Genomic DNA, 19,414 nt, shown 5'->3' with positions numbered 1-19,414 from the left:
AGAGCTGTAGTGTAATAGTGCTGTAGTGTAATAGAGCTGTAGTGTAATAGTGTAATAGTGCTGTACTGTAATAGTGCTGTACTGTAATAGTGCTGTAGTGTAATAGTGCTGTACTGTAATAGTGCTGTAGTGTAATAGTGCTGTAGTGTAATAGTGTAATAGAGCTGTAGTGTAATAGAGCTGTAGTGTAATAGAGCTGTAGTGTAATAGAGCTGTAGTGTAATAGAGCTGTAGTGTAATAGTGTTGTAGTGTAATAGTGTAATAGTGGTGTAGTGTAATAGTGCTGTACTGTAATAGTGCTGTACTGTAATAGTGTAATAGTGCAGTAGTGTAATAGTGCTGTAGTGTAATAGTTCTGTAGTGTAACAGTGTAATAGAGCTATAGTGTAATAGAGCTGTAGTGTAATAGAGCTGTAGTGTAATAGTGTTGTAGTGTAATAGTGTAATAGTGGTGTAGTGTAATAGTGGTGTAGTGTAATAGTGCTGTACTGTAATAGTGCTGTAGTGTAATAGTGCTGTACTGTAATAGTGTAATAGTGCTGTACTGTAATAGTGTAATAGTGCTGTAGTGTAATAGTGCTGTAGTGTAATAGTGTAATAGAGCTGTAGTCTAATAGAGCTGTAGTGTAATAGAGCTGTAGTGTAATGGTGCTGTACTGTAATAGAGCTGTAGTGTAATAGTGCTGTAGTGTAATAGAGCTGTAGTGTAATAGTGCTGTACTGTAATAGTGCTGTAGTGTAATAGTGTAATAGTGGTGTAGTGTAATAGTGTAATAGTGCTGTAGTGTAATAGAGCTGTAGTGTAATAGTGTAATAGAGCTGTACTGTAATAGTGCTGTAGTGTAATAGAGCTGTAGTGTAATAGTGCTGAAGTGTAATAGTGCTGTAGTGTAATAGTGCTGTAGTGTAATAGAGCTGTACTGTAATAGTGCTGTACTGTAATAGTGCTGTACTGTAATAGTGCTGTAGTGTAATAGTGCTGTAGTGTAATAGTGCTGTAGTGTAATAGTGCTGTAGTGTAATAGTGCTGTAGTGTAATAGAGCTGTAGTGTAATAGTGTAATAGAGCTGTAGTGTAATAGTGCTGTAGTGTAATAGTGATGTAGTGTAATAGTGCTATAGTGTAATAGTGCTGTAGTGTAATGGAGCTGTAGTGTAATAGTGCTGTAGTGTAATAGAGCTGTAGTGTAATAGTGCTGTAGTGTAATAGAGCTGTACTGTAATAGTGCTGTAGTGTAATAGTGCTGTAGTGTAATAGTGCTGTAGTGTAATAGTGCTGTAGTGTAATAGTGCTGTAGTGTAATAGAGCTGTAGTGTAATAGTGTAATAGAGCTGTAGTGTAATAGTGCTGTAGTGTAATAGTGATGTAGTGTAATAGTGCTGAAGTGTAATAGTGCTGTAGTGTAATAGTGCTGTAGTGTAATAGAGCTGTACTGTAATAGTGCTGTACTGTAATAGTGCTGTACTGTAATAGTGCTGTAGTGTAATAGAGCTGTACTGTAATAGTGCTGTAGTGTAATAGTGCTGTAGTGTAATAGTGCTGTAGTGTAATAGTGCTGTAGTGTAATAGTGCTGTAGTGTAATAGAGCTGTAGTGTAATAGTGTAATAGAGCTGTAGTGTAATAGTGCTGTAGTGTAATAGTGATGTAGTGTAATAGTGCTGTAGTGTAATAGTGTAATAGTGGTGTAGTTTAATAGTGTAATAGTGCTGTAGTGTAATAGAGCTGTAGTGTAATATTGCTGTAGTGTAATAGTGCTGTAGTGTAATAGTGTAATAGAGCTGTAGTGTAATAGAGCTGTAGTGTAATAGTGCTGTAGTGTAATAGTGCTGTAGTGTAATAGTGCTGTAGTGTAATAGAGCTGTAGTGTAATAGTGCTGTAGTGTAATAGTGTAATAGTGCTGTAGTGTAATAGAGCTGTAGTGTAATAGTGCTATAGTGTAATAGTGCTGTAGTGTAATAGTGCTGTAGTGTAATAGTGCTGTAGTGTAATAGAGCTGTACTGTAATAATGCTGTAGTGTAATAGTGCTGTAGTGTAATAGAGCTGTACTGTAATAGTGCTGTAGTGTAATAGTGCTGTAGGTTAGTAGTGCTGTAGTGTAATAGTGCTGTACAGTAATAGTGCTGTAGTGTAATAGTGCTGTAGTGTAATACAGCTGTACTGTAATAGTGCTGTAGTTTAGTAGTGCTGTAGTTTAGTATTGCTGTAGTGTAATAGTGCTGTACAGTAATAGTGCTGTAGTGTAATAGTGCTGTAGTTTAGTAGTGCTGTAGTGTAATAGAGCTGTACTGTAATAGTGCTGTACTGTAATAGTGCTATAGTGTAATAGTGCTGTAGTGTAATAGTGTAGTAGTGCTGTAGTGTAGTAGTGCTGTAGTGTAATAGTGCTGTAGTGTAATAGAGCTGTAGTGTAATAGTGCTGTAGTGTAATAATGTAATAGTGCTGTAGTGTAATAGTGTAATAGAGCTGTACTGTAATAGAGCTGTAGTGTAATAGTGCTGTAGTGTAATAGTGCTGTAGTGTAATAGTGCTGTAGTTTAGTAGTGCTGTAGTGTAATAGTGCTGTAGTGTAATAGTGCTGTAGTGTAATAGTGCTGTAGTGTAATAGTGCTGTAGTTTAGTAGTGCTGTAGTGTAATAGTGATGTAGTGTAATAGTGCTGTAGTGTAATAGTGCTGTACTGTAATAGAGCTGTAGTGTAATAGTCCTGTAGTGTAATAGTCCTGTAGTGTAATAGTCCTGTAGTGTAATAGTGCTGTAGTGTAATAGAGCTGTACTTTAATAGAGCTGTAGTGTAACAGAGCTGTAGTGTAACAGTGCTGTAGTGTAATAGTGCTGTAGTGTAATAGAGCTGTAGTGTAATAGTGCTGTAGTGTAATAGAGCTGTACTGTAATAGAGCTGTAGTGTAATAGTGTAATAGAGCTGTAGTGTAATAGAGCTGTAGTGTAATAGTGCTGTAGTTTAGTAGTGCTGTAGTGTAATAGAGCTGTAGTGTAATAGTGCTGTAGTTTAGTAGTGCTGTAGTGTAATAGAGCTGTAGTGTAATAGAGCTGTACTGTAATAGAGCTGTAGTGTAATAGTGTAATAGAGCTGTAGTGTAATAGTGCTGTAATGTAATAGAGCTGTAGTGTAATAGTGCTGTAGTTTAGTAGTGCTGTAGTTTAGTAGTGCTGTAGTGTAATGGAGCTGTAGTGTAATAGTGCTGTAGTGTAATAGAGCTGTAGTGTAATAGTGTAATAGAGCTGTAGTGTAATAGAGCTGTAGTGTAATAGAGCTGTAGTGTAATAGAGCTGTAGTGTAATAGAGCTGTACTGTAATAGTGCTGTAGTGTAATAGTGCTGTAGTTTAGTAGTGCTGTAGTGTAATAGTGCTGTAGTGTAATGGAGCTGTAGTTTAGTAGTGCTGTAGTTTAGTAGTGCTGTAGTGTAATAGTGCTGTAGTGTAATGGAGCTGTACTGTAATAGTGCTGTAGTGTAATAGAGCTGTAGTGTAATAGAGCTGTAGTGTAATAGAGCTGTAGTGTAATAGTGCTGTAGTTTAGTAGTGCTGTAGTGTAATAGTGCTGTAATTTAGTAGTGCTGTAGTGTAATAGTGCTGTAATTTAGTAGTGCTGTAGTGTAATAGAGCTGTAGTGTAATAGTGCTGTAGTGTAATGGAGCTGTAGTGTAATAGAGCTGTAGTGTAATAGAGCTGTAGTGTAATAGAGCTGTAGTGTAATAGAGCTGTAGTGTAATAGTGCTGTAGTTTAGTAGTGCTGTAGTGTAATAGTGCTGTAATTTAGTAGTGCTGTAGTGTAATAGTGCTGTAATTTAGTAGTGCTGTAGTGTAATAGAGCTGTAGTGTAATAGTGCTGTAGTGTAATAGAGCTGTAGTGTAATAGAGCTGTAGTGTAATAGTGCTGTAGTGTAATAGTGCTGTAGTGTAATAGTGCTGTAGTGTAATAGAGCTGTAGTGTAATAGTGCTGTAATTTAGTAGTGCTGTAGTGTAATAGAGCTGTAGTGTAATAGTGCTGTAGTGTAATAGAGCTGTAGTGTAATAGAGCTGTAGTGTAATAGTGCTGTAGTGTAATAGTGCTGTAGTGTAATAGTGCTGTAGTGTAATAGTGCTGTAGTGTAATAGTGCTGTAATTTAGTAGTGCTGTAGTGTAATAGAGCTGTAGTGTAATAGTGCTGTAGTGTAATAGAGCTGTAGTGTAATAGTGCTGTAGTGTAATAGTGCTGTAGTGTAATAATGCTGTAGTGTAATAGTGCTGTAGTGTAATAGTGCTGTAGTGTAATAGTGCTGTAGTGTAATAGTGCTGTAGTGTAATAATGCTGTAGTGTAATGGAGCTGTAGTGTAATGGAGCTGTAGTGTAATAGTGCTGTAGTGTAATAGTGCTGTAGTGTAATAGTGCTGTAGTGTAATAGTGCTGTAGTTTAGTAGTGCTGTAGTGTAATAGTGCTGTAGTGTAATAGAGCTGTAGTGTAATAGTGCTGTAGTTTAGTAGTGCTGTAGTGTAATAGTGCTGTAGTGTAATAGAGCTGTAGTGTAATAGTGCTGTAGTTTAGTAGTGCTGTAGTGTAATAGAGCTGTAGTGTAATAGTGCTGTAGTGTAATAATGCTGTAGTGTAATAGAGCTGTAGTGTAATAGTGCTGTAGTGTAATAGTGCTGTAGTGTAATAGTGCTGTAGTGTAATAGTGCTGTAGTGTAATAGTGCTGTAGTGTAATGGAGCTGTAGTGTAATGGAGCTGTAGTGTAATAGTGCTGTAGTGTAATAGAGCTGTAGTGTAATAGTGCTGTAGTTTAGTAGTGCTGTAGTGTAATAGTGCTGTAGTGTAATAGAGCTGTAGTGTAATAGTGCTGTAGTTTAGTAGTGCTGTAGTGTAATGGAGCTGTAGTGTAATAGTGCTGTAGTGTAATGGAGCTGTAGTGTAATGGAGCTGTAGTGTAATGGAGCTGTAGTGTAACAGTGCTGTAAGGTGTGTGTGTGTGTAATATTGTGTTCTTGTGTTGCAGCCTGGCGATGTTTTATGTGATAGCGTTAGCTGGAGCTCACAAACGTGTGATCACTCAGCTGCGAGATCAGCTAGCCATGGTGAGAATCACACTTACTATCACTCACCTTTATTTATTTATTTATTTATTTTTTGTTGAAAGGAGAAGAATCGCCACATTGTGAAACCTGCCACACTCTGTTCACCTTTCTGTTGAACATTTATTACTGGACTGCAAATTGTACCATCAAGACAGATGCCAACTACGTCTACCTTCATCTATTAAAGACATATTGACTCAAACCAACCCTGGAACACTGTTAAAGTTCTTATTGCTAATTGGACTAAAAGCATGTGTCTGAACAGTCCTTTACCATAACCTCTTCTGCCAGGAAAATAGCCAATAATCTGGCTTAGCATTAAAAATCCATTACTACTACTATCACTCACTATCACACAGTTGTTTACTGTCACTCACTATCACTGGCCTTTACTATCATTCACTAATCACAGTCATTCATTATAGCTCACTTTCAGAGCCATCACTCACTCTTACACAGTTGTTCATCATCTCTCTCTCTCTCTCTCTCTCTCTCTCTGTCTCTGCAGGAGGGTCGAGATAAGAGGTTTCTGATACAGAAGTTGTGTCAGGCTCAGTCGGAACTCCCATCTCGCACTTCCCGCTCTCGTGCTTCCCACGGCTACCACGGCAACCCCCACTCCAGCACATCGGGGGTGTTTGTGGTGCAGCCGCTGACCCATTACGAGACCCAGGCGTGATAGACGCTTGTCATTGGCTGAGAATAAGAAGTTCTCTGTATTAATTGGTCAAACTCATGAGCAGCTCTCCTGTGAGTGGGTGAACTGTTAGCGCTGCCTTTTCATTGGTTGGATTGTTCATGCTGCCTTTTTATTGTTTTGACAGAAAGTTTACAGGTCAAATCTGACATTACTAAACTGTAGCGGTGGGAGGAGCTAAAGCGAGAGTTCGGCGAGAAATCGACGCAGTGTGTGTAGTTTTAGCTCTGTTGGTAATGTAGCTACCGATTCTAATGTGGGAAAATATAGTATGTATGTAAAAAATGCCTATTCTGCACCAATTAGCATGAGGCTAACTGCCTTGCTAAATCATTACCTCAAAGTGTGTGAACTACATTGAGTAGAGGCTTGGCTAGTCTAGGCTAAGCTTGGCTAAGCATTGCTTTTTGTAGCTCCAGTCCTTATTGGTTGGTCTAAACCTACACTAGGTTTTGGGTATAGTAGCATAATAGCTGTAATGCTAATTGGTGGGTATAGACTTCCATTGCTTGTTAGTTACATTAGCCTCTTAGCTTCAGTATAAACTAATTTTGCTGTCGCTTTATTCGTTACCTGCACCTCACCTGAGCTCTACCTGCACAGGTAACAGCCAGGAGGACAATACAACACTACTGACCTGTTTATCTATGTTACTGCAGTGTTCCCGTGTGCCTTTATTACTGTTTATTACTGTTTACAAACTGTTTATTATTGTTGTATCTAAACATTCTTTTAAATAAAACACTACTTTATGAAATCTGAGAATTAAAGATATTAATAAACTGCATGAATTGTTGTAATGTTCAAGGTATTTCTGATAAAGTGGCCACCAATGAGCGAAAGAACAAGGTATGGTAGGTGTTTCCAATAAACTGACCACCAGTAAGTGGAAGTGGCTGATGTTGGTGTGTTTAGGTTGGGCAGATGTGCTCAGATCATCCTGTGGTGATGCTGCAGTTAAAATCCAGCTGTGCTCCTGATCCACCGTAACTCCAGATGTTCTGATCCAGCTGTGAGAACCTGCAGACGTTTTTTTGTGGTAGAACCGATACCGTCCGGGGCTGGAGGCATTAATACAGATTCTTCATTATAATTATTACAGTTATATAGTAACACCCTCACAACCACCCACAGCCACCCACCACAAACAGCTAACAATACCCTAACAACCACTCAGCTACACAGTAGCACAGTGTGCTGGAATATCATGGTAACCTCTTAACAATACCATATCAACCACCTGGGAATGGGATCAGTTTGGCAGTGGCTGTGATTCTGTGGGGAAGGGGTTAATTAAATTTAATGTTTTATTTACTGTAAGAATCCTATACCAGACCCGTACGTTTTAATTTAATTTAATTTAATTCAAATGTTTTATTTACTCCGTGTGAAAGTTTTTTATATTCTTTAATTAAACTCAGTATCAGCGCGTTAGTGTGGGAGTGCAGGGGGACTTTTATTTTGTCGTTTTGAGAGCTGGGCGGCGGCGTGTCCGTGTAGGGCCTCCGTGCTGCGCCCCGTCAGCAGCTCCTGCAGAAACAGCAGCTCGCGGAGAAAAACAGCGCGCGCTGCTCCGGTAATCCCGCGCGCTGGATCTCGGTTCGGTCCCGGTACAGCCCGTTCCGTCTCCCTGCTCTCCGGGCTCGGTCATGCGCGTGCTGCGCTGCGTGCGCGCGGTCTAACGGCTCTGCGGAGTTCCCCAGCGCGAGCGCTCAGCTCTGCTCCTCTCTCAGGTACCTCCTCCCCTACCTCACCTTTATACCCTGTTACCTTACCTTTACCACCCTGTTACACTCCTCTACCTCACCTTTATACCCTGTTACACTCCTCTACCTCACCTTTATACCCTGTTACACTCCTCTACCTCACCTTTATACCCTGTTACACTCCTCTACCTCACCTTTATACCCTGTTACACTCCTCTACCTCACCTTTATACCCTGTTACACTCCAATACCTTTCCTTTACTCCCCTGTTACACTCCTCTACCTCACCTTTATACCCTGTTACACTCCTCTACCTCACCTTTACCACCCTGTTACACTCCAATACCTTTCCTTTACCCCCCTGTTACACTCCTCTACCTCACCTTTACCACCCTGTTACACACCCCTTCTTCACCGTTACCACCCGTTTACCTTACCTCCCGGACTGCACGAGCTCTGCCGCACACTTATCCTCTTTATCTTCATCTGACTCATCTTCATCCTCCTCCTCCTCACTGTGCTGCAGATCTGCTCCTCTTTCATAATAAACCTTCTTACTGCTGCACACCTGAATCACACCTGTACACACCTGTATCACACCTGTACACACCTGTAACACTCCACACACCTCAGTGTACCGTGTACATGCGTTGCTGTATACATGCTGAGATTAATTATGTAGATAGATAGATAGATAGATAGATAGATAGATAGATACTTTATTGATCCCGAAGAAAATTTAGCAGCCAGTAGCAGTTACACAACACAGTAGAAACAAACTATAAGCGTAGAACAATACAAGAGCACATTGAGGAAAAATACTCTAAACTATAAAATTCTAAACTGAGACTTAAAAATATATACATAAATATATAAATACAAAAAATTATAGAAAGTGTGGGAGTAATCAATCGTAGATGTGAGGTAGTGAAGTAAAAGAATAAATTAAGTATAGGAGGTATCAGCAGATACCTAGGTGCGTAGTGTAGTGTCCAGGGGTGCAAATGTACAGGATGTACAGTAAAGTACATCCATAATGTACAGTAAATGTAAATTAATGTGATCTGAGGTACTACCTATAATACCTTATAAACCACCAGAGAAAACACAGAGTTTACTCACACAGGACTTCAGAGTCTATCAGTAATCAGATCGATGTGTTTACATAAACTTGTTTAATCAGATTAAGGAAAAAAATCCCAGTTTGCATGACTCAAACAATAACCAGATTTTTGCTTTACAATCAGCCAGTAAACTCACAGAATAAGATGTGGTGTAAAAATCGCATAAAATCCGAATTTTATGCCACAGTCTGATCATACATCAGCTAGAAGATGAAGATAATATTTAACTCCTTCTGTTTCAGCGTCAGTCACTGATTACTGAGATAAAATCAAGCTCCATTTATCAGGTAAATCAGATTATTAAATTATTATTAAATTATTATCACTGTTGGGCCCATCTAACAACACCACACCTCTCCGCAACACCACAGCAACCCCCTAGCAACAGCACAGAATCCACTGTGATACCACAAAAACCACCTAACAACATTTTAGGAGTCTTTAATAACATAGCAACCCTGTAGCATCACCATAGCAACCACAAAGCAAAAACAAAACTGAGGAATCAGGTACCGAGCTTTTGTTATTGAATCTGGCAACAAACCTACAGTGCATGATTCTCCCACCACCACGCTTGACAGCTGTTGCTACAGGTTTAGTGGGGTTGTGTACTAATTAATAATAATATTAGTTTTTAAAATGTTTAGTATACTTAAATATCTACCATTCATACTATTATAATATTTGATCTGATCTAAACTGCACTTTCCTTTTGGACTATTTTTGTTACTATATCAACCACTTAACAGTTACGTAGCAAAATCCTTATCAGCATCCTAACAACAGTCTAAGACACCATAGCAACCACTTTCTGGAACAGCAATGCAACACCCCAGAAACAATACAGTATAACAAGTCTAGCCATTACATAGCAGTGCCCTAGTAATCACGTAACAAAGCCTTAGCAACAAGTTATTAACACCCTGAGACACAATAACCCCATCCAACAACCAACTTGTTAAACAGTCCAATCAGTGCTTTTTTATGTGGCACAGTGAAGCGACCAGGTGTAGTCCATCATGATCACTAACAAGGAGGTCTTGGCAAGTTAGCATCTCCCATTTTGTAATAATGGAAAATGCTAAGCTAACATTTCCAAAACTCACTTGACTCATGTTTTTGTTTTTTTTTTTAGGTTGATCTTGCGTTCCTGGATTCCTGCCATGTCAGGCACCGAGACGGTTCATTACATCCACCTGCACAACGCCAGCCAGTCGGTGCTGGAGGCCCTGCGCTCTCAGCGGCGTAAGGGCCTGTTCTGCGACGTCACGGTGCGGATCCACGACGCCTCGCTGCGTGCCCACGCCTGCGTCCTCGCCGCCGCCAGCCCCTTCTTCCAGGACAAGCTGCTGCTCGGCCACTCTGAGATCTCGGTGCCGCCGCTCGTCCCTGCGGAGACGGTGAAGCAGCTGGTGGACTTTATGTACAGCGGCTCACTGGTGGTGCTGCACTCGCAGGCGCTTTGCATACTGACCGCCGCCAGCATTCTGCAGATCAAGACCGTCATTGACGAGTGCACTCAGATCATATCCCAGAAACGGCCCCTAGGGGCCACCATGCCCAAGCAGGAGGAACAGGGAGGAGGGAAGGGGCGGGAGAGTGTGGGAAATGTGGGCGGAGTCGGGGCACTGCAGGGCTACAGTTACCCCTTAAGTGAGTGCGGGGCAGGGGTGGGGTCAGCCGCAGTGCTGCCAGACCCTCAGACTCTGGGGGGCGGGGGGCAACCGGACTCCAGCGGACTGGAAGGAATAATGCCACCCCTGGGTGACCTGCTGTGCAGGGGGGAGGGGCTTGGAGCACCTGGGGGTGGAGCCATGCTAAAACCTGCCAGCTGCACTCAGGAGATCTATATGCTGAACCAGAGCGCGGACCGAAACAGTGCAGGTAAGACAGGAGACAGCGATACAACTGAACAAATACGTATTATATATCAATATGAAGTTTTGCCAACAGAGATTTATGTATTTTATGCTATTATTTTCAATAACAATACTGAAACCGTTTATGCTGCCAGATATCGGTATACAGACCAATAGTTAATAGTTAACCAAATCGTAAGTCTGAGCCGATAGTGAATCCCTGAGTGTGGGCCGATAGCGATACTGAATCCCTGAGTGTGGGCCGATAGCGATATTGAAACCGTGAGTATGAGCCGATAGCGATACTGAAACTGTGAGTGTGAGCCGATAGCGATACTGAATCCCTGAGTGTGGGCCGATAGCGATATTGAAACCGTGAGTATGAGCCGATAGCAATACTGAAACTGTGAGTGTGAGCCGATAGCGATACTGAATCCCTGAGTGTGGGCCGATAGCGATATTGAAATCGTGAGTGTGGGCTGATAGCGATACTGAAACTGGGAATATGGGAGGATGGCGATATTGAAACCGGTAGTGTGGGCTGATAGCAATACTGAAACCGTGAATGTGGACTAGGCCTGGACAATAATTCGATATCGGTATTTATCGCGATAAGAAATGTTTCAATAACGGTGATATCATTTTTGTGGTATATCGATATGTATTATTTACAGAATCTGTCACGGACATGCGTTTTACTGGCGTCAGCTCGCTGGAAAGCTGAACACAATCAGCTTCCGTAGCTGGACTATCTCTGTGCGTGATGACGTAATCACATAGGCACGTAGCCAGATAGGCTAGGCTAGGCTAGATTTGGCTAGGCTAGGCTAGGCTCGGGTCCGCTACGCATCTAAAATGCCTCGCGCTGGAGCCAAACGGAGCCGGCACGAGCGGATCCAAGGTTAAGGTAGGCTCGGTTTGCATCTGAAATGTTCCGCGCTGGAGTGGAACGGAACGGAACCGAGCCGAGCCTAGCCTAGCCTAGCCTAGCCTCGCCTCGGGTCCGCCCACGGGTCCGCTCGGTCCGCCTACGGGTCCGCTCGGTCCGCCTGTGGTTCGCTCGGTCCGCCCACGGGTCCGCTCGGTCCGCCTATGGGTCCGCTCGGTCAGCGGTCAGTTGCGGGTCCTCTCGGTCAGCCGCGGGTCCTCTTGGCTCCCAGCGCGGGACATTTTTGATGCAAAATGAATGCCCCTGCCGCTTCCACAAGTGATTAATTGAAGGAGGGAGGTCTAATTCAGTGGTGAGGATTTGGTTCGACTCTCGAAGGTCTGCTAAACTTCAGTTTGCTGCTAATTGTGCCGGAGAGTGGAGCCGACCAGCAGCGGTAACGTTAAAACATCTAATCTGTTCCACCACCTCAATCAGTTCCACTACATACAATATTTTCCTTATACTGGCTGAAGCACTTTTATAGCTTATGTTGTAAGTTATTTAAGTTATTTAAAGTTTATGAATCCTTTAGGTTTGTTTATTTGACGGGGATATCATGTTCCTTTTATGTTTATAAAGAGTTGTATTTTGGCTGAAGCACTTTTATAGCTTATATTGTAACTAAGTTATTTATAGTTGATAAAGCCTATAGGTTTGTTTATTTGACGGGGAAATCTTGTTGCTTTTATGTGTATAAAGGCTTCTTGTGTTCTTTATCCTAGTTGAAACACTTTTGTTTTGATCTGTTAAATTTGTTTACAAAAGAATAAGAAGCTCTGCTTCTGTCCTAATTTAAAGTTATTTTTATTGGTAATAGTTATATAGGCTTATGTTTGACAGGGATGTCATGTTTTTATTTTGCTATATGCAAATAAAATTGAGCATTGATTTATCTTGACTATTGTTTATTTATTAAGTATTATAATGTTTTCGTGAAAGGAGGTTTCAAAGACTTCAATTAAGTAGACAGTAGTAGGTACTAGGGGTGTGCCATTTCATATCGTACGCGATAATATTGCCAACATTTTTGAATATCGTGAACGATATTGTACTCTGAAATATCGTGCCACATCACTCACCCCTAATTATCACATCAGGGTACTAATTTTTTGCTGTTTTAAGCAAAAGAAAAACTCACACATTTCTAATTTCCTATTAAATATCTACTAGAGACAGATTATATCTGTAAAGTGTCATTTATTTTACTTTAATACTGGATATATGGAGATATTTGGAGTGCATTATTATTATTAGTATCATGTAATTCTCAATTATTGACTTCTGTTATAAATCTATAAATAAAATTATTGTTTTTTTTAAATATCTTAAAGGTGTGCAATATCATATCGTATACAATAATAAAAAAGTTTTGTTTTGTTGCAGTAGTGTTTTTTGTTTTTTTGTCATATTGCCAAGAGTATCTTTATCGCGATAATATCATGAAATATTGTGATATTATTTTAGGGCCATATCGCCCACCCCTAGTAGGTACGTATTTCCATTGCAGGGATTCTTAGCAGTTTTCTGAGGCCTTCTAAGTATTTATATCGATATCGGAATTATATCGTATCGACCGAAATTAAGGAATATATCGTGATATGAATTTTGGCCATATCGTCCAGCACTAATGTGGACACATATTAAATGTTTTTTTATAAATTGTAGGATATGTTTGTATAAATATATTGAGGTAATTTTATCGTAATATTGATAGCATTTGGTTGTGTCGCTCTGCCCTCTGCAGGTACAGTCGTACAGAATCAGAACCAGAACATGCCAGATCCAGGACGAGCCCAGATGAACACTCCCGCTCCCCCGGGGATGGGGAGGGACAGTCTCCGGGGTAACGGAGGGGCGGAGTTTGTGGCAGTGGGGGAGGAGCTGGCAGTGGGGATGGACAGATTCAATGAGGAAGAGGAAGTGGAGGAGAGAGAGAGGGAGGGTGAGCGTGAGAGGGGGGCGGGGCATAGCCGTAAGCAGAGACAACCTCTACGACTGCAGGTATAAAACCCTTATTCTCTTTAGCCCCACCCACTCACTGTACAGCAGTTTAGCCCCACCCACTCACTATACAACATCTTAACCACACTTATTCACTATACAGCAGTTTAGCCCCACCCACTCACTATACAACAGTTTAGCCCCACCCACTCACTACACATCTTAACCATACCAACTCACTGTACAGCATTTTAGCCACACCCACTTACTATACAGAAGCTTAGCCCCACCCACTCACTGTTCAGCAGCTTAGCCACACCCTCTCACTGTTCAGCCTATTAGCACCACCCACGTACTAAACGACAGCTTAGCCACACCCACTATCTATACAGCAGTTTAGCTCCACCCACTCACTATACAGCAGCTTAGCCCCACCCACTTACTATACAGCAGCTTGGCCCCACCCACTCACTGTATAGCATATGTAATGTGTTTGTGTATGTAACATGTGTGTGCATGTGTGTGTTTACAATACAATTACTGTGAGGACCAATGCAAGTTTTTAACCTTTTGAGTGAGGACATTTTTCGAAAAGTGAGGACATTTCGGTGTGTATTGTATGTATTTGTGTATAATGTGTGTATGTCTGTATGGAATGTGTGTGTGTGTGTGTGTGTGCAGGTAATGGGTGGAGAGCAGGTGGTGGTGAAGGATGAAAGTGTTCGGGATGGTGATAATCTGTTTGAGTTGGAGGAGAGACGCGATACACACGATAACACACACCCATCAGCTTACGGACAGGTAACACACTATTCACACGCACTCACTCTGTATCTCTGCCCCCTGTGCTGTACAGTGTGTTGATTGGTCAGGCTGTGTTTCAGGGCGGGTTTTATGAGGACCAGGCCGTGTTTGCTGGTGGTTATTGGCCGCAGGCGGACACCTCCCAGACTCTAGTGGCCAATCCCCGTTCCCGCAGCACCAAGCCGCTGTCTCCACCCACTTCCTCTCACAGCATCAACAACCAGGTGAGTTCACAAGTACACTCCACCTGTATCACCTGAAGAGCAAGCACACATTTAAACAGTAGCAAAAGTTTGGACACCTTAAATCCAGTGTTTTCGTATGGAATTTTTTACTAAACATAAAAGTGTTAAACAAACCAGAATATGATTTATATTTACATTCCTCAGAGTATCTCCTCTTGTTTAGATGATCAGTTTTGAACATCTCTGCTGGATTTTCTCAGTCAGTTTTATGAGGTAGAGTCTCCTGGAATTCAGGCTTTCAGTTAACAGCTGTGCTGAACTCATCAAGAGTTAATTACTTGAATTTCTTGTCTCTTAATAAAGTGTTTGAGAGCATCAGTTAAAGTAAAGTAGTGAAGAGGTAGAGTTACAGGTATACAGTGAATAGTGAATATTTGAGTAATGTTCTAATCCAGGTTATGAGAAGAAACAAGTACTCAACTCTTGTTTAGCACTTTTAATTTACTACATGATTTCTTTTGTGTTTCTTCATATATTCTGACTAACTAGCCTGTACTGATGATTAAAACTAGTTTCTGAGAGAGGGAAGTCTTAGTTAGCTAACAGGCTAACCAGTAGAATGTTAATCTCTAAAATGGTTAAAGCTAGACTGCTAATTTGTAAAATGCTAACCGCTAAAAGGCTATAGGCTAGACGGTCAATTACTAGAATGCTAACAGGGTAACTGATAGAATGCTAATCGTTAACAGGCTAACCACTAAAATGCTAACCGCTAACAGGCTAACTGCTAGAGGGTATTTGTTCAGGCTGTACTTTATACTGCACACTAACGATCAGAGCACCCAGAGCCAAGACAATACAGGAGTATCGTTACTCAGGTGGAGTTAAAGTAGCAGGGCTGAACGGCTGTGTGTTCCTTTATTTTACCCCAGATGCTTTTCCAGTACCCCGTCAGCGAATCACAGCCCTCCTCCTTCTTTGTGGGTGGGCCTATGGGGATTGACAGCATGGCAGAGTCGTGTCAGCAGGCTCCTCCCCCAGCACCGATGACTCCGGCCCCGCCTCCTCCTGCCTCTGCGTGTGTTGCGGGTCCGAGTTTTACGGGTCAGAGTTCAGAGACGAGCTTCGACTGCAGCCACTGCGGGAAATCGCTGAGATCCCGCAAAAACTACAGCAAACACATGTTCATCCACTCTGGTACACAAGCAGTCTGATTATAGACTGATTATAGACTACACAACCAGTCTAATTAAACACTGACTATAGACTACACAACCAGTCTAATTATGGACTGTTCATAGACTACACAACCTGTCTGATTATAGATAACCCAACCAGTCTGATTAAAGACTGTTTAGAGACTACAGACCACTTAACGTCTGATTATAGACTGTTTATAGACTACAGACCACTAAACGTCTGATTATAGACTGTTTATCGACTACACAACCAGTCTGATTATACACAGAACCAAAACACTGATTGTAGACTGTTTATAGACTACACCCAACCCAGTCTGATTATAGACTGTTTATAGACTACACAACCCAGTCTGATTATAGACTGTTTAGAGACTACACACAACCAAGTCTGATTATAGACTGTTTATAGACTACACACAACCAAGTTTGATTATAGACTGTTTATAGGCTACACACAACCTAGTCTGATTATAAACTGTTTATAAACTACACTGATTCTAGACTCATTCTAGACTGTTTATAGACTACAGAGCAGTGATGGACGTCTGATTATAGACTGTTTATAGACCGTTTATAGACTGATTGTAGACTACAGAGCACTGATGAGCGCCTGATTATAGACTACAGAGCACTGATGAGCGCCTGATTATAGACTACAGAGCTCTGATGAGCGCCTGATTATAGACTGTTTATAGAATACACAACCAGTCTGATTATGGACTGATTTTAGACTACAGAGCACTGTGAAAGGTCTGATTACAGACTGATTGTAGGTTGTTTTTAGACTGATTATAGACTACAGAGTACTGATGAATGTCTGATTATAGACTGTTTATAGACTACACCAACCAAGTCTGATTGTAGACTGTTTATAGACTATGCAACCCAGTCTGATTATAGACTGTTTATAGACTACACACAACCAAGTTTGATTATAGACTGTTTATAGGCTACACACAACCTAGTCTGATTATAAACTACACTGATTCTAGACTCATTCTAGACTGTTTATAGACTACAGAGCAGTGATGGGCGTCTGATTATAGACTGTTTATAGACCGTTTATAGACTGATTGTAGACTACAGAGCACTGATGAGCACCTGATTATAGACTACAGAGCACTGATGAGCGCCTGATTATAGACTGTTTATAGAATACACAACCAGTCTGATTATGGACTGATTTTAGACTACAGAGCACTGTGAAAGGTCTGATTACAGACTGATTGTAGGTTGTTTTTAGACTGATTATAGACTACAGAGTACTGATGAATGTCTGTTTATAGACTGTTTGTAGCCTACAGAGCACTGATAAATGTCTGATTGTAGTGTGATTACAGACTGATTATAGACTCCAGGGCACTGGTGAACGTCTGTGTGAACGGTCTCTCTGCAGGTCAGAAGCCTCATCAGTGCAGTATCTGCTGGCGGTCCTTCTCGCTGAGGGACTACCTCCTGAAGCACATGGTGGTCCACACGGGGGTCCGGGCGTTCCAGTGCTCCGTTTGCTCGAAGCGCTTCACCCAGAAGAGCTCCCTGAACGTCCACATGAGGACGCACCGCGTGGAGCGCACCTTCTCCTGCACCGTGTGCCACCGCGCCTTTACCCACCGCACCCTGCTGGAGCGCCACGCCCTGCAGCACCAGCACCCACCAATCAAACCCTCCAACCTCGACCAGGGGGGCGGGGCCAGCATGGGCGGTGGCAGCATGGGTGGGGCCAACGGGGCAGGCCCTGCCTCGTAGTGAGGAAGCGCTCTGAAACGCAGAGGTCAGGGCTAGCGTGGGCGGGGTCGGCGGTCCGCTCTAGCTCCACTTTTTGAGAAACAGCAGGGGGGTGGACACGATTTGCGGTCGCTGGGTTACCCCTCTGTTGGAGGCGGAGTTTACCTTATCGTCAAGCAATACGTCCAACAAAAAATACTTAAGAAGCCTGTGGAGATTATCGGTGAACATCAGAGATCAAAGTTTTCAGACTGCTTAATTATTAAAGATATTAGCACGTTTCTTTATTTCGTCCTTTTACGCAAACTTACCGTCCTAAAGAGTGACGCAATACAGAATAATTCAAACTACACTGCCTTTTAAATACTTTTAAGGCTAAATCAGGTTATTTCTTTAAATAATAAAAAGTCGTGCTCGTTTTATTCTCGTAAATTAACTGACGTTATATCTTTGTGATTTGTTAAGTTGCTTTTATTGTGGTTGATTTTCATGTTGTATTTTGACGTTTTTTAAAAACGTTTTTAATCACGAATTATTTTAATCCAGAGTTTGCTGAAAACACGTCTTAGTGTTCTAACTACAGCAAACACTGTTCACTATCAAACTGCGTACACCACGTACCTAAAACTAATAACAGCTACTAATTATCAAGTAATTTAAACACCAGGATGTACAAAAACACACTTAGCATTATCTATGATAGCTAGCTTACAGCAGGCTAACTGAAAATGACTGTTTACCTAAGGTTTCAATACAGAACTCTAAAGGTACACTAGATTAGCATTAGCCAGGTAGTTAAACAATGCAGTTAACATTATTTTCAAAATATTGTTAAAGAATTCAATGTGTATGCTACTTGCTAACAAAGCTAGCATGTTTATTAAGTACGCTTGTAAAGTGACCGTAAAACCTTTATCAGGTAGCATAGCCGCTACACACAGTATGAATTATCTATACAGAGAAAGTCTTTAAAAATGTATCCAGTGTTCAGGTCATGAGAACGTTTCCGGCAGTTAAAATTAAGCACAAACCTATGTCCACAAAACTGTCCACAGGTCCGTCCAGCTGCCCCCCAAATCGTGTCCACCAAGAGTGAGTAATTAAAGCGATAGTTCAGTGTAAAATCGAATTTCTACAAATGTATTCGATTAGCCACGCCCACCAATCTGCACTAAGCTGATACCACAACCGTTAGCATTATGCTGACACCACACAAAGCTTATACCCATCAACTAGCACTAAGCTAACAACACACAAAGCTTATACCCATCAACTAGCACTAAGCTAACACCACACGGAGCTTAAACCAATCAATTAGCACTAAGCTATAACCACACAAAGCTTGTACTGCAACAGTTAGCACAAAGCTAACAACACAGAGCTTATACCCATGAACTAGCACTAAGCTAACACCACACAAAGCTTGTACGGCAGCATTTATCACAAAGCTAACACCACACAAAGCTTGTACTGCACAGTTAGCACTATGCTAACACCACACAGAGCTTGTACTGCACCAATTAGCACTAACACTAGCACTAACTAATTTCGTACTAACTGCTTTAAGGTACGAGTTTGATCATTGTACCACGGTGCGAGCTTTTTCTGTCTCTCTATTTTGTGTTTAAGGGGAGCTACAACATCTAAGGTAGAGCGAAAGGTATTTTCTAAACCTTCGGTTAGTTTGTCTAGTTCTACTGAGTCTACAGGAGAGTACATTAGAGTTGATAAGTCTGGAAGCTTATCTGTAAATTGTTGGGCTGTAAAAGGCGTAATTGAACGTTTTACAGAGTAGCTAGGGGATGTACGTATATTATGACTGAGATGTAATTTAAATGAAATAAGGTAATGATCTGAAATTGCGGAGGTTTGAGAACGAATATTCGGGTTATCTATGCTCACACCCAGGGTCAAAACTAAATCCAGAGTATGATTACAGTAATGAGTAGGTCCTGTTATATTTTGGATAATACCAACTGAGTCTAAAATCGATGTGAATGTGTTTTTTAATGGATCATCCAATTTTTCTAAATGAATGTTGAAGTCTCCAACTATAATCACTTTATCATTACTTACTGCTAAGTCTGTGACAAAATCACTAAATTCTTTTAAAAATTCTAAATAGGGCCCTGGTGGTCTGTAGATGTTAATTAAAGAAAAT

At 41.3% G+C, this 19,414-nt stretch overlaps 2 protein-coding genes across 4 annotated transcripts in view; both read left to right on the top strand.

Moving 5' to 3' along the window:
• LOC103035818 (transmembrane channel-like protein 7) overlaps positions 1-6,563 on the top strand; it is a 15,492-nt gene extending 8,929 nt beyond the window's left edge. For all 3 annotated transcript variants that reach the window (XM_049469930.1, XM_049469928.1, XM_049469929.1), the window contains 2 exons: positions 5,001-5,079; positions 5,588-6,563. In XM_049469930.1, the coding sequence (XP_049325887.1) occupies positions 5,001-5,079; positions 5,588-5,758 (250 nt within the window). In that variant the 3' untranslated portion in view covers positions 5,759-6,563. The remainder of the gene's footprint in view (positions 1-5,000; positions 5,080-5,587) is intronic.
• A 713-nt stretch (positions 6,564-7,276) lies between these two features.
• On the top strand, positions 7,277-19,207 carry zbtb45 (zinc finger and BTB domain containing 45). Its single transcript, XM_022663549.2, has 7 exons — positions 7,277-7,509; positions 9,742-10,490; positions 13,141-13,397; positions 14,019-14,138; positions 14,222-14,365; positions 15,259-15,523; positions 16,925-19,207. The coding sequence occupies exons 2-7, from the start codon at positions 9,770-9,772 to the stop codon at positions 17,272-17,274; spliced, it is 1,857 nt and encodes a 618-aa protein (XP_022519270.2). The 5' UTR covers positions 7,277-7,509; positions 9,742-9,769; the 3' UTR covers positions 17,275-19,207.
• The last annotated feature ends 207 nt before the right edge of the window (positions 19,208-19,414 follow it).

Source organism: Astyanax mexicanus, chromosome 21 (genome assembly GCF_023375975.1).
Source record: "Astyanax mexicanus isolate ESR-SI-001 chromosome 21, AstMex3_surface, whole genome shotgun sequence".
Taxonomy (NCBI): Eukaryota; Metazoa; Chordata; class Actinopteri; order Characiformes; family Acestrorhamphidae; genus Astyanax; species Astyanax mexicanus.
Note: the sequence above shows the minus strand (reverse complement) of the source record. Positions and strands in the feature narration are given on the sequence as shown.

What these genes read in the sequence shown, in the direction of transcription:
- zbtb45 (XM_022663549.2), top strand. Translation starts at nt 9,770, where the DNA reads ATGTCAGGCACCGAGACGGTTCATTACATCCACCTGCACAACGCCAGC. An exon ending in GACAACCTCTACGACTGCAG is followed by an intron (nt 13,398 to 14,018) that starts GTATAAAACCCT and finishes GTGTGTGTGCAG; the next exon opens with GTAATGGGTGGAGAGCAGGT. An exon ending in ACACATGTTCATCCACTCTG is followed by an intron (nt 15,524 to 16,924) that starts GTACACAAGCAG and finishes GTCTCTCTGCAG; the next exon opens with GTCAGAAGCCTCATCAGTGC.